At 36.0% G+C, this 14405-nt stretch overlaps 4 protein-coding genes across 11 annotated transcripts; 2 read left to right on the top strand and 2 right to left on the bottom strand.

The window, feature by feature from the left end:
* Positions 1-149: 149 nt before the first annotated feature.
* Positions 150-1969, bottom strand: PheRS-m (Phenylalanyl-tRNA synthetase, mitochondrial). 4 transcript variants are annotated; one of them, XM_076688680.1, is made up of 5 exons: positions 1880-1969; positions 1616-1772; positions 1060-1311; positions 692-984; positions 150-619 (listed from the first exon to the last, which is right to left on the bottom strand). In XM_076688680.1, the coding sequence occupies exons 2-5, from the start codon at positions 1647-1649 to the stop codon at positions 329-331; spliced, it is 870 nt and encodes a 289-aa protein (XP_076544795.1). In that variant the 5' UTR covers positions 1650-1772; positions 1880-1969; the 3' UTR covers positions 150-328. The 4 variants fall into 4 exon arrangements, with proteins under 4 accessions (XP_076544795.1, XP_076544794.1, XP_034187641.1 ...); XM_076688679.1 differs by lacking the exon at positions 1880-1969 and adding an exon at positions 1857-1875; XM_034331750.2 differs by lacking the exon at positions 1880-1969 and adding an exon at positions 1857-1869 and having other exon boundaries at positions 1060-1772.
* bcn92 (LYR motif-containing protein bcn92) lies at positions 1931-2538 on the top strand. The gene is made up of 2 exons (XM_034331758.2): positions 1931-2072; positions 2189-2538. Exons 1-2 carry the CDS (start codon positions 1972-1974, stop codon positions 2397-2399), a joined length of 312 nt encoding a protein of 103 aa, XP_034187649.1. The 5' UTR covers positions 1931-1971; the 3' UTR covers positions 2400-2538.
* A 484-nt stretch (positions 2539-3022) lies between these two features.
* Positions 3023-4594, top strand: Syx16 (syntaxin 16). The gene is made up of 5 exons (XM_034331752.2): positions 3023-3290; positions 3381-3599; positions 3744-3951; positions 4034-4293; positions 4385-4594. The coding sequence occupies exons 1-5, from the start codon at positions 3210-3212 to the stop codon at positions 4592-4594; spliced, it is 978 nt and encodes a 325-aa protein (XP_034187643.1). The 5' UTR covers positions 3023-3209.
* On the bottom strand, positions 4429-13966 carry LOC117607714 (oxidative stress-induced growth inhibitor 1). Of its 5 annotated transcripts, XM_034331740.2 has the most exons (8): positions 13574-13965; positions 13311-13399; positions 8775-8894; positions 7962-8434; positions 7579-7811; positions 7229-7485; positions 6704-7117; positions 4429-6582 (listed from the first exon to the last, which is right to left on the bottom strand). In XM_034331740.2, the coding sequence occupies exons 2-8, from the start codon at positions 13351-13353 to the stop codon at positions 6341-6343; spliced, it is 1782 nt and encodes a 593-aa protein (XP_034187631.2). In that variant the 5' UTR covers positions 13354-13399; positions 13574-13965; the 3' UTR covers positions 4429-6340. The 5 variants fall into 5 exon arrangements, with proteins under 5 accessions (XP_034187631.2, XP_034187630.2, XP_034187632.2 ...); XM_034331739.2 differs by lacking the exon at positions 13311-13399 and having other exon boundaries at positions 13574-13966; XM_034331741.2 differs by lacking the exons at positions 13311-13399; positions 13574-13965 and adding an exon at positions 11475-13302.
* Between the last annotated feature and the right edge of the window lie 439 nt (positions 13967-14405).

Here is a 14405-nt window from a genome sequence, read left to right as displayed (position 1 = left end):
TTTTTAATGCAAAATGCTATAAAATAAAGGAAATCGATTTTTATATTTATGCGGAAATTATAAGCATGTAAAACTAGTTACAATTATATCGATGAAATGTATAATATACCATTAGATGATATAGTTATTTCTAGATGCATATTATTTGACTTAATGATATATTTATAAATAATTTATGTGAAAATAAACTAATATATTCCTTTGATCTCTGACTAATTTTCTATAACATTTTTCCTTCAAATTAAATGTACATACACGTCGATATGTTATAACAGAAAAAAAGAATCATAATTTACAACTGGTTTGTTTATTAAATTTATTTCTTTTTTTATCTGACTTCAACATTCAATTTTTCACTAGCAAGCCTTCCTATATTATTGTGAATAGTGTTTACTTCTCTTTTTGATAATGTACGTTCCATGTGTCTGTACACTATTGTATAACAGTGTGACAATCTTTTAGTTTTAGGATGAGTAAATTCATCTTTTAGTAGAACCTGTTCTATTCTATCACCACCAACATTCCTTACTATGTCATAAAAGTCGTGTGTTGAATAAGGTCGATTTTCGGGCAACCAAAAACTTATATCGTTTCTACATTGAGGATAAATGCTAATTGGCTGTAAAGGACAAATTTGATTACTGAAACTGCTGTTTTTATGCAATAATGGCCAAATTATTAATTTCTGTACCTTGTATGTTATTATTGCATTAGGATCTTCAACTTTAAATTGGTTCAAAAAACCACTGTCTGTGCTCCAAAATAATCTTATATCAGGGATATCATATAAACGCATAGCTATTCTTTCTAAGCCTAATCCAAATGCCCATCCAATACGTTCTGTTACTCCTGCATTTTGCAAAATTTCCTGACGCATAATACCACATCCTAATATTTCAAGCCACTGATCTCTATAATAAACTTCTAATTCCCATGATGGGTGAGTAAAAGGAAAATATTGCTCAACCCATTTGCATTGTACATCTGAAGTAGAAATTTTTCATTTTACATCATTTTAAAGTTCTAATTAATAAAATATGTTTTTCTCTGTAAAAGTACCTGGTCCAAAAAGTGCCTGTGCTAAACCTGTCAAAGTGTTTTTCAATTCATGCTCCATTATTTTTATTGATTCTAAAGTATGACAACCTTGTTTGTCGTTAGTTTCTATTCCATTATGTTCAAATAATTTCAGTTCATCAGAACCATTTACATTTTCAAATACCTCATCTTTTGTGCATAATCTAACAGCATCTGCTTGATGAAAAACTGGATAATGCGTAGCGTCTATTTCATCTTTACGATAAACATCTCCTATTACAATAAAATTATTCAATCCCATTGAAATTAATTCAGTCTGATGAGCAGTTGTATGCGCCCTTAACAAAGTATCTTGATTTATATAATAACAATCTGTTTTTCTCCTACTTGGATGATCTTTTGGTACAAGAAGCGAATCAAAATTTTGAGCTACTGTAACTATAGGAGATACGTTATCATATACACTGAACACTGGATTTCCAATACGGTTATGAAATTGCGTGTAAAAATAGTTAACTATACGTTGACGAATATGAGACAAAGGATGGTATGGAGTAATGTGTAAATTTTTTCCTACTTTTGATATAATGTTTGGAGTGACATTCGTCCATTTATCCATAGGATATTTATTATTAAGTATACTTATATCGCTATTCGTTTCAACTTGAGCAGCTACGGAAAAGGTTCTGCTCAAAGAAATTCTTGCACGACATCGTCCAAGAATTGTATACATTCTGAGGCAATAAAAAGTTAACCTGTAGTTATTATTTGTAAAAATTTTTAACTATTTCTATAACACGATGCAATATGATACCTACTGAATATATTGCGTGTAACTAACCTGCGCAGAACGAACGAAAACTCGTATGATAAGTATGGTCCCTACTAGAACGAATAATAAAATTATTGTCAGTCTATACACGTGTTTGACCTATGATGTTTCAAAACATAATGGCTAGTAGTCGAAATAACGTTCTTAGCCTTTATCGAAATTTAATTCGAGAAAGTAAAAAATGGAATTCTTATAATTATCGGTAAGTGTAAAATCATTAAACAGTGTTACACAAGTTACAATCTAATGTATTATGTATCTGTTAGGAATTTCAAATTCAATGTTAGTATATAACATATAAATCTTTATATTTTGTAGGATGTATGCTTTGCGTAAAATTCGACACGAATTCCATGAAAATAAAACTCTACAGGATAAGGAAAAGATTAATGAATGTTGTGAAAAAGGAAAGGAAGCACTTGAAATTATCAAAAGACAAGCACTTATTGGAAATCTTTATAGTACCAGACCACTTATTATTGAAACTATGAAGAATAAAAGTGAATTGAGCTGTAAAGATCCAAAATAAGGTTAAAGAAATGTTGTATGAAGAAGACTTCAATGATGAATGTTAAACAAGAAACTGTTATTTATTATTACTCAATTGGAAATAAGTATAAATAGTACAAATTAAACAAATGTACATATGGTATTAAAAATATTGAACAATTAAAAAAAATTGGACATGTTCATTCTAACCCTATAGGTCTAATAGAAATATATTTACTTGATGTCACGTCACGAGAGTCCATAACTAAGCGCGCAGGTTGGAAGATGGTAGGGGAACGCAGCGATGGTGGGAGAAAGCGATCCGCCAATCGCTTTCCACTTCCGCTGGAAGTATCGCCAATCAGGGCGAAGATGCGCACTGGAGGTGCGCGGAGAACGAAAACTGGTCTTTTCGCAGTTATGGACTCTCGTGACATCAAGTATAGAGAAATTTTTTAACACTAGTGCCCTGACAAAAAACATTACATTGAAACAATGACAAAATTATAATTTGGAATGCAAACTACATATAATAGCTATTTTATAGTAATTACTTGAATATAATAAATATTGCCGAGTATCAAATCAACCCAATAGACTTGCTTATGGGTCCGTCACGGACCTAATAATTTAATGAAAAAAAAAAAAAAAAAAAAAAACCAATAGACTTATTTACACATGCGACAAAAGGTATTCAAGACTTAAATTTGGTAAACCTGACAGATCAGCTGTTTCGATTACTTCTCAGTGACAGATGGTGTATGGAATGAGTGCGATTGTATATATTTAACTGTGATGAGTTGTGCTCTATTGTAGAACACATAATAAGGAGATTAAAAAATTCTTCAAAATGGCTATGCGAAACTTGACAGAACCTTTTATTTTAATGCGAAACAATGCTTTGCAAAGCAAGCATATATATGCCGAACAAGTATGACGTGCATAACCTATAATCAATGAAAAATAAATTAACCTTTTTACAGATAGCTTAATGTTAAATGGGCGTAATTTATAATTTCAGAACCTGTCCGATCGAATGGCACTAGTAGGTCCGGATTCTGGCACTTCTGATAATGTTGAACTAAAAAATATCAATTTGGAAAGTAATGCACCACCTGTTTGGACAGATGCTTTGGAAGAGACACAGTATATTTTAAGTAGATTACGTGTTAAAATAGATACCTTGGTAGAATTACAATCCAAACAATTAACTAGACCGACCCTAGATGATACCTCACAGGTTTGTTGGTAATTTTAGTACCATACTTGTTATGTTGACATTCAATGAATTGTTTGTATATTTAATGCCAAACTGGGCAATTCTTCTGATTTATTTTGATTACTTAATTGTTAGAGAGCAAATCGTTAAAAAACATGTCTGCAGGAGGAAAGACAAACGGAACAATTGACACGAGAAATAGGACGTGCATTTTCTAATGGTTATCATCAAGTCCAAACTATAAAAAGTGAAGCAAAGCATGCTGCTAATCCCACAGAACGTCGGTTAGCCATAAGTGCAGTAACAGCTCTTTCAATAGCTTTACAAGAGTTGGGTCTTAGATACAGATCAGCTCAGAATTATTACTTAACACGTACGATTTATACAGTTCTTTATAAACGAAAAATCTATAAAGAGAAAAAAATCCGTAAAAATATTTTTTCTTACAATTGTAGAGGTGAAATCAAGAGAAGAGAGGAGTAATCAATTTTTTACCGAAGATCAGTCGATATTTTTAAACAACACTGCAGGAGACACATGGTTAATGGAATCTAACGAAACAAGTGCAGATTTGTGGCATGAAAACGAACAGAAGCAAAGTTCTGTACTTTTACAGTTAGAAGAACCAGAAGATAGAATGAAATTAGCTTTGGAAAGAGAAGAAAAAATTGGCAACATAGTTCAAAGTATAGCAGACCTCAGATATATATTCAAAGTAAGAGGCCTCGTCGATTTATATGTATAACAAATAGAATAGTTTATATTAAAAATGTTATTTGAAACTACAAGAAATATTCTTTGAACAGGATTTAGCGAGTATGGTGCAGGATCAAGGCACTATTTTGGATAGAATTGATTATAATATCGAACAGACCCAAATCCAAGTACAAGAAGGTTATAAACAATTAAAAAAGGCAGATTCTTACCAAAGAGCTAATAAGAAATTATATTGTATAGTCGTGCTTGCGGGAGCTATTATTGTAATTAGTTTCTTTTTCGTCGTATTTAAAACATGAAGCACAACTTGCATACGAATTTCGTGAATACACCTTAATGTACAATTAATTGTGATTTATTAACTTTTCTTGAAAGGAAAAAAGGAAGTATTTATTGTATATATGTTTTAATGCAAGAAATAATATTTTTTAGCATAATTTGTAAAAGCGAATGAAATATTTAATTGGAACGGATAAGATCGATCGATACGTATAGTGGATAAAGAGTGTTACTTTTCATATAAAGTTTTAAAACATTGACTTGATAATTTTAGATTGTAAACAATTCAAAGTTTCTTCTTGTTTCTATACTGAAATCATTCCAGTACTAATCGCGGTGCTGTTTTGTTTGAGTGTTGTTATGTACGTGCCCACAACCAGTTACATATGTGTTTAGGTGTATTTTACATGTAAATTAATTAACTATAACATATATTTACGCCAAAAAGTTATCTTTTTCAATGAATTTGGATTTGAAGGTGAAAGAAAATGGAATGTGTTCAAATAAAACATATTACGCGACTATATCGCTATCGATTTATAAATTACCTTTCAGACGTTTCTTTGTTATTGAAATATTCGTAAATTAAACTGTAATAAATAAGAGGGTAGATGAAGTAAAATTTAATATTTTTACACATCTTTTTACCAATACTTTTTTTTTAATAACCGGGCATGGTTTTATCAAATGCATGTTATAAACGTTATAATTTTACATAGCATCAACATAAATATTTCAGAGAAATGTGTTAAAAATTTCTTGACAAATATCAAGATAAATAATATTTTAGTTTACAGTGTTATCATTTCATATTCTATGCTTAAAAGTACAAGATAACTTTTCCTCGAGCATTGCACCTTTTATCACAGATTGGAGCGATATATCTATTCTATACCTATATAATTCAATCACAATTGCCTAACGTGTATATATGTAGATTGATCTTAAAAAAACGGTACCGGGATTACTTTAAATAACTTCCTCGTCTGCCTACCTGTATGTATACATAAATACATACATTTTGTTAATATTTATCGAGTGTCATAAAAATCCTACGTTACAAATTGTACAAATTGTTTGTTAATAAAAGGGCTGTAGAAAAGAGAAATTCAAGACCAGTGAATATTTAAAAGCGTTAAACACACGTTCATCGAACTCGTAATATTTACAAAAAAGAAAAACTTCTTCGTAAAGAACAATTGAATGTTCGAGATAAAATATAAAATGCAACAGGGTACTGTAACAATGTTTATTCTAATAAATGGAATGCAATAAATGCTGGTATCAAAACCCTACGAATTTTATTGTATCATACCGTCCGTATGTTGTTTAATCTATTTTGTTGGATCAATAACACCGAAACAAGTATCGTTATACTTACGAGGTCATTTATACAGGTTTTTTACATGTTTGTAAAAAATGTTTGTACGTGCTTCCATAAACTCGATAAAATCGAGCAATTGAAACTTCATTGAAATTTGGAAAAACAAGCGATATCTAATAGGAAAATTGATATATAAAAACGCTTTCGTTGTTTCTGCGAATGAAAAGAGAAAAAAGAAAAAAACAAGTAACGAATCAGATTCGAAGAGTGTAAAAAACGAAATGTAACTCCCAGTATTTACTTATTTAAATAAGTACTTAAAACAAATGCGAACTGTTATTGTTAACAACGCGATACGATTAACCATCGACGACTATTATTATACAACAGAAAGTAACAAAGAAGGGAGTCAGAAGGCAAAGTTGGAAAACTGATCTCATTATCAGATGGTAGACGTGTTTAAGATGTGAGTTAAAATCCCAAACGCTCCACCGAGTATGTAACGTACAAAGTTGTCACCAACCAAAGGACCTAAAGCATAAAGACCGGTTTTAGGTGCCTTGATCACTTCGTACGTAAAGTTGTCGACTTCGATCGGATTTGTTTTACTGTCTATAGGTTTGTCAGGAAACTTTCCAAGTCCGATACCGTTGATTTCCAGGTAGGACAGGTCAGGCTTGTATCCTGCGAGTAAACGTTTCGCTTTAGAATCGACGAGAAAACCATGTTACTCGATTCGCACGGTAACGTTCAGAAGTGCTTGTAATGATTTCCTTGGCAAATCGTACTACCCGAACATACTTACCGATGAGTATAGCCACAATCGAGACGCGAAACGCGTACGATCGTTGATCCGGAGCGGTAAGAGTAACCGTTCGATTGTCGGATTCGGATACATCGATAACATCGTTTCCGTGTGAGGCAAACTCGACCAACGTGTATCCCGGTAGCGCTTTGTACAGAGGATAATTGCTACCTCCGTCTGCCATCATCTCGTATACTTTGTGATATTCCGGATACATGGAACTAGGAAGTCCCTGTAATCTGCCATAGGCGGTGTGTATTTTCTTAGAATCCGATTTATTCCATTCGTTAGACGCGTCTCGGAACGCGTGCAATACAGGTATGCCGCGAAAACGCGCGGCCATGATCGCGTCCGCCGCGGTTAATCCAGAACCGATTATCAATACCGGATCCATTCTATCTTCTAATTTTTCTCCTGAAATTTAACGATTCATAAGTCGTCGATCAATATCGATTCGGATTCGAATTCGGATTCGTCTTCCTGAAGTTGAAACAATTAATTGAGAAAGAAAGAGTTGGTACGTACCGTGATGCTGTTCGACCAAACGATCCAGCCTCGATTCCAAGTCGTTGAGATCGTGCGTTACCCAGTCCGGTCGTGAATTTTCACCGGGTATTCCTAGGTGATTCGACAAATCAGTCGTACCAGTGGCAAGAACGGCTCTTTTGCATCGGTAATGGAACGATTTCCCAGTCTTCTTGTCGAAACCCTTCACTATCCATCCGTAAGAGCAGTTTGCGTCTTCGTTGGAAGCTGGTTTCACCGAGGTAACGACGGTCCCGCTGAAAAACAAAGTCAATTGGCAAAGTTAACGAAATAGCATAGAAAAGCCGAAATACTCGTTTAGAATTTCGAAGGAGGAGGAATATACCAACCAGCGAAAGTATCGCTCCAACCCTTTTCTACGCACATAATCTTTATAGTAGGCAGCCACGGTGCCAACGGAAATTCTGCTAGCCGTTTTACACGCGTTCGACCTCTCTTGAACGGTGGAGTTGGGTTGCCGAAACTGCTCGGACTCGATCAACATCTCCCATTGCCTTACGTCTAAATCGGGCAACGACATCCATCGGTTCAAGCTGATGGTCAACACGTTTGGATCCATCGACTGACACAATCAATTCGAGTTATGAATTTTAAAGATAAACGTGCCGATGAAAGTTTCTGGTATGGAAGAATCCCGATTATCGCGATAATAACGATAAATATACCGAGCGAGAGCGCTCGTCGATAGATCGTAATCGATATTTTTCGTTACCTGCCACGAACCACCAGGTTCGTCTTTGCCCAGTACCACGTGGTCTATCATTTTGTGCTCGGGATGTTGTTCGACCGATTTCCAAGTGAGAAGAGAGGGCACGTCGAGACCCGCGTCCACGCAGGGATGTTGAAGTTGATCCATAAGAAGGGCCAAAGGTCGACCACCGGCTCTACCCTCGAGACCGGAGGACAAGCATTCCAGTTTGCAACGGGTGCTGCGCGCCAATCCTCTTCCCTGCTGACTCTTTGCCAATCTACCGGCGTTCTCTTGTCCCCATCGATCGCGAATTTCATCTCGTTCCTCTTCTAGATCATTGTTATCGTTGTCGTTGTAACATTCCTCGTTGCCGGTTCGGGTGCTGAAGTGTAATCTCGCGGTCAACATCTCGTCCCCGGGGTGCGGCTCGCCCGTATAATACGGCCAGTTTCCAGCGAGCATGTAAGAAAGGCATATTCCACTCGGACCGTTTCCTGCGCGAAACATTCCTTGCCAATGATGCTGAAATAGCAGCTCCTCATTCTTTCTTTCTCACAAGCGCTCTTCTTCTCGACCAACAGACAGACACACATACGCATGCACAACTATTTCATCGTTTTACAAGCAATAGGAACGCGGAAAAAAGTATAAGGTCCTCCGATGCAATTTTAAATGAGGATGTTTATCTCAGCCTCGATTCTAGTCTAGCCGGTTAATCGTTTTATAAACATTCTTTTTTGCTTTTCTTTTGTCGAAAGTGAGTTTAAAGTGCATGCTAGCTGAATACGTGCGAAATACATATGGACGTTTTCCTAGCATTAAAGTCGACCATACCTATAATGACCACATCCTTATAGACGACGTTATTATCGTCGTCGTCGTAACAATTTTGCATCGTTCCTCCGATACACGTTATTCTCGGATGTTCGTTCAACCGCTCAACGATTCCAAAGACTGCAACAAACGATTAAAAATATTCGATCAAACCGATTTGTGGAAAAAAGGGAATCGTTATAGTATCGAAATGATGCGAAAAATCTGTTTCTTTCGTCGAGGGTAATCGTAAGCGCGCGTTTTTTTCCACGAGAAATAGTAACGAATAGTTTCCCTACTCTTTGAATTACGTAATGCGACAATAATGCCTCGTTGTGTGCACGAGTGTTTTTATTCAGATATTACAATACGATCCTTCTTTCATTCTCTCTTTCCCTTACGCTCACCCTACTTCTCTTTCTCTCTCTGTCTTGCGTGGATTCATGTAATATGTATTTAAGTTTGCGGAGAGAGCGTATCGTGATTCATCAGAATTGTAATTAAACAATGAATTGTATCGCAATCGGTATGCAAAATTTGTTCCGATAAATTCTAACATTTCACTCGATCAGCGAAATCGTTTGTGTTTAGAGGTCAAAACGAAGACGAGCATGACTAAGCAAGAATACGATGAGATGCACGCGCGCTGTAATTCCGTACGTGTCATTACGCGAAAGTCGTGTTTCGTAAAATCGTGCAACTCATTTTACACTTAAGTGATGTACAACGAGTTGGTACTTGAAGAGTACCGTAGGAACGTAGATCGATTATGATCGTCCCGAGGTTTGAACTTTCCAATGTAAGAATGAATGTTATCGCTCGTTATCTTTTAAGTTGACGATGAGATCATTTTTGAACGAATGCATAATGATAATGGGGAGAGTTTATAAAACTGTCGAGTCTGATATAGATAGATAAATCATAAATTGTTGTAACATAGTGCACAATTACAAGGATCTTTTATCGTATCGATCGATTTCTCGATAAACGAATAGTGATAGTAGATTATCTATCGTTGATCGATTATGATAAATCTTACGACGATCGCGAAATGGTTAGAAATAAAGTTCGGGGCAAAAGGGAGCTCGACGAGATACTCGTCTTAATCCTTTCGCTACTAACGGTGACTTTAGTTATTTTTTAAACGCGTCTGTGTTAGGATTGCCCCGTACCGGGACTGCGCATTCGCGAGCAAGTCCGCCGTAGCAAAAAGGTTAATCGATTCAATTGCTCAAAGATCTCGTTAAAAGCTCGTGGGAACGGCGTGCGAATGATTGCTTAAATAAATCGATTCGACCGATGATGCGACGCATTTTACACTCTAAGTACCTCGATTCGATGCGCCACGCCATGTGGCGACGATCAAGCGCGCGTCACGTAACATACTTCAATCACGAATGCGTATTTAAAATCGAAGCGTTTCCGTATTACTATGATGCAAAGCAGAAAGTGATAGAAACCCGATACGATAATAGGAAGTTGGTTTCTCGCGGACGGAAATAGACAAGGTACCGCGATTGAAATACAAGGAAAGAAGCGCGAAATTTGCTGCATATGCGCAACGGATATCGTATACCGGATAGGATAGCGGCGGATCGTGATTGCAAGGTTGAACTCAAAACTCTTGCTCGAAGAAGCATAACAAGGACCGTTTTTAACACTAAATTGCCGGAAAAATAGATCCGTAAAAATAGGTATAGCACATATGGATGGCTTGGAACTAAAAACCAACATATGTTTTAAAAAAAATTATTTAAGTAATAAAATCGTGAATGAGTTAAATTCACTCGCTCTGGCAATCTAGTGTTAAACATTATTCTTCGGTCTCTTTTAATGGTTACTCGCATTATAACTTTCGATCAACGCGTCCATTATTCGCAAAGCGATCAATGGATCAGCACGCAATCAGTGCGACCGTAAACAAATGGGACATCGCGATAATAAGGTAATTGTCTTTGTAATCGATACGAAAGATTGTAAAAACAATTATAGCGAATGCGCATTTATATAAAAAAAATAACTGTTCAACGAGCTTTGTCACGGAGATACTTTTTCGATTCAATTGATCGCTTTCCGTGTAACTGTTTAATAATTTCAAGTGAAACGATTAAAATCGATCGAACGTAATTCGAGGAAAGCCTTTGTGCTATCGACAATACTGTACGCTACCCTACGAATAACCTACTTTTATACATTTCGATGGAACAATCACGCCTTTTTATTGCTCTACCTTAGAATTTATTCGGTTGAAAGTCGGTCGAAATATCCGACCGAATAGTCGATTGTTTCGATTTCGATCGAACGTTCGAAAAGATCGAGCAGCTTGCGGGCAACTTCACAACAGATACCAACTACGAAGTGCCTACTGTACGAATTCTATTGGACATCCCGACACGCGAAAAGACGCGGTGATGCTGATTACGTATTCACCGGTGTTTTTGAAACACATCACCGTTTCAATTTATCATTAAATTGCGAGAAAAAATCGCGTAATCGATAAGCAGGAAACTGTAGCGCTATGATAACTGCAACAACTGATGTAATTACTTTACATTTCCGCATGTTCTGTCGCTGTACTATCGATATCGCGAAATCGCTTCGTTCGTACACGCATCCTGAACTCGAGGGACAATTTAATCCGTCCTTAGAAAGCTCGAGAAAAGGAGCGTGTATCTGGAGAATCGGGTTTCGTTGCGTTTAAAAAATGATGAGAGTATTTACCTCGAGGTTAAAAAGAACCAAGGCTGGTATTAGATGATCGTAGAGAGAATCGCCAAGTCCCGGCAATGGACGCGTTTCCACGCGGTGTTGGAATCGCGTTACACAGTCAGCTGCTGGCACGAGGACGGCCGATATCGTACTGAACCGCATGCACGCGCTCGCACTCGCGCTCTCGTGCTCGTGAGCGGTCGAGTTTGCCATCGTAGAAATATACTTACTTACTTACTTGCCTGCTTACTTACTTACTTACTTACTTACTTACTTACTTACTTACTTACTTATTTCTCTTTTTCACGGAAACGTATTTCTGCTGGAAGGTCGCGACGCCACACTACTCTCTAACGATAAGTATGTACTTCTATTCCTTTTCCTCCTGCTTCCCCTTCCCCCTACCCACCCTCCCGCGCTCTCTCTATCAGATTACAATCATTATTAATAACAGTGAAATTACACACACGTACTTAATCGATTTATGGTGACGGTTCGGTATTTTCTTATGAACTACATAAGTACGTCCAATCGATACGTTCTCTGAATCGATTGAATCGATTTGCGATGGTACGTGATACGATATCGATCTAACTACATGTATGCATCTATCGATGGATTATATCGGATACATATTTCGTTTACTTCTGAAACTGCTCTTATAAATTATGATGAATCGCGCGACCTAAAAATTGAATGACTATGGCTTTTACATTTACTAGCTGAAATGAAACTGGTCGAAGGTCGCACAACAAATCACGTTCCCCTTTGATTTTTCTTCTCTTTTCTTTATTTTTTTGTTTTTGTTTCTTTATGTAATCCGCCATCTGCTAAAAAACCGGTTATACCTTTCACCATTCGGTTCCTCGACAAGTACTCAGTTGTACGAGACAAGAATTTTTAGCGACTGCGTTTTATTTCTAACTTAACGACTCTCATAATCAGTAATGATAATTTTCTTTTTAATTTTTACCCGTGAAGAGCGTCAGCAAACTCTCGCCAAGAAAATGATTAAACGAATATCCACTAATTATAAATGTGAGACGTTATTACTTTATCGTTTAATAAATTTATCAAACTGAGAAACGACATTAAAGATCTTCTTTAATTTATTATTCAAATATATTTTTATTTATTATTCAAATATACTGTGCTCTTTTATCGATTTTTTATATAGTGGGTTACAAGCATACATATTTTATGCTTGTAGTGAAGTGGGTAATTTTCCATCGACTGACCGTCGTTTAACCCTTGTCGATAAAAGGGGTTAGCCTAACCACGAAAAAAGAACATGTCAAGGCACGATATTATTTCGTATATGTTAATCGAAAAGATTGTAATGTCGATTGTCGAGCAAAATAATAAACTGTTATCACGCGCGTCTCATCAGAACATTTTCGGGTCATAATAACGAAAACAAGACAATCGGTATATCACAGAAATATACTGTATTTTATCATATTTATCATGCATCATGATATCTAAAGCATAAATTTAACCTACGCAACTGTGCCGTGTATTTTATTTAATCTTTACGCGCAAAAATAAAAGACAACGAGGGGCAGCAGTTTAAAAATTTTGCGGGTTGTTTTCAAAGTTCCTAGCAATACGTAAGAGCGCGAATTTCAATTAGAGCATTACATTTGTGTACCTACACGTGTTTGGTAATCTTTGCTGTGAGTTTTAATAAGAATGGCAAGAATTAATTTTAATAATGTCAGACATTAGTACTTTGGGTCAGACGTAATTTTGGAAGCACGATAGTGAACGATAAAAATAGCATGCGTGAGTTTGCGTGTGAGCTACTACATAGCTGTCTACTCAACCGAATTATACAAAAGTACATACATATTAGTGTGCGATGGATTATGGTTGTCGTGCTTTTCTTCATCACTTCATTACAAAATTGCGCTTCTTTTGTGAATTTACATAGATATCTATTAAAAACATAACGAAAACGCATTCTTTTAAGAAAATTTGGTTGACGAAGAATCGAAAAGTAGACAATGAAATTATAAGTAACATCGAAAATTTCACCTGCACATTGTAAGCACTTATAAGGGAGAAAAAAAAAACAGAAATCGATGGAATAATAACTTAAACTTAATTACCTGTTTCTTCTTCATATACGATCACAGCATCTCTAATCTGGATTACAAACTTTCGTCCGATACATTGCGTAGAAATTCTGTTGAACGACGTTTCGAACACATCCCCGGTCATCGGCTATTTTTTGTCCATCGCGAACACTCTCGACTATCATTTTCAAGCTATTTTCGTTCAACTATCGCGAAAATGTTTCGTTGGTATTTCGTTAGTCAATGTCGTTCCTTACCTCCGAATTTAATAATTTCTTTCGCCCGAAATACCAAGATTTTTATCGTTCAAATTGCAAAATTACGTTTTAGGTCGCAACGTTGACACGCCTCACGAAAGAATTGATTTTCTCCTTTCGTAGGTTAGGCTCTATTCAACATATATACCGCAGTTCACCAAAGTCCATAACTGCGAAAAGACCAGTTTTCATTTTTCGCGCATCTCCAGTGCGCATCTTCGCCCTGATTGGCAATACTCCCAAACGAAGTGGAAAGCGATTAGCAGAGAACTCGCTACGTTCCCCCACCATCTTCCAACCTGCGCGTCGCAGTTATGGACTCTGGTGAACTGCGGTATATATGTGTCTATACACACACCGCGTACTCATTTTAGCGGCAACTTCAAAGTGGCCAATTTTATATTACAAATACGCAGATTATAATTGATTAGTAACTATTTATTAATTTTATTCGACTTATTTACGTTTCCTGATAACATATCAAGTAAAATATTACTTTAAGAAAGATTACTTTAAAATCACATGTATTGCGTGCCAAATAAATAAACATGTTTAATTATAATATTATACTTATTTTATATAGATAATTATAATTAGCTTAATCTCAC

Source organism: Osmia lignaria, chromosome 6 (genome assembly GCF_051020975.1).
Source record: "Osmia lignaria lignaria isolate PbOS001 chromosome 6, iyOsmLign1, whole genome shotgun sequence".
Classification (NCBI taxonomy): domain Eukaryota; kingdom Metazoa; phylum Arthropoda; class Insecta; order Hymenoptera; family Megachilidae; genus Osmia; species Osmia lignaria.
Note: the sequence above shows the minus strand (reverse complement) of the source record. Positions and strands in the feature narration are given on the sequence as shown.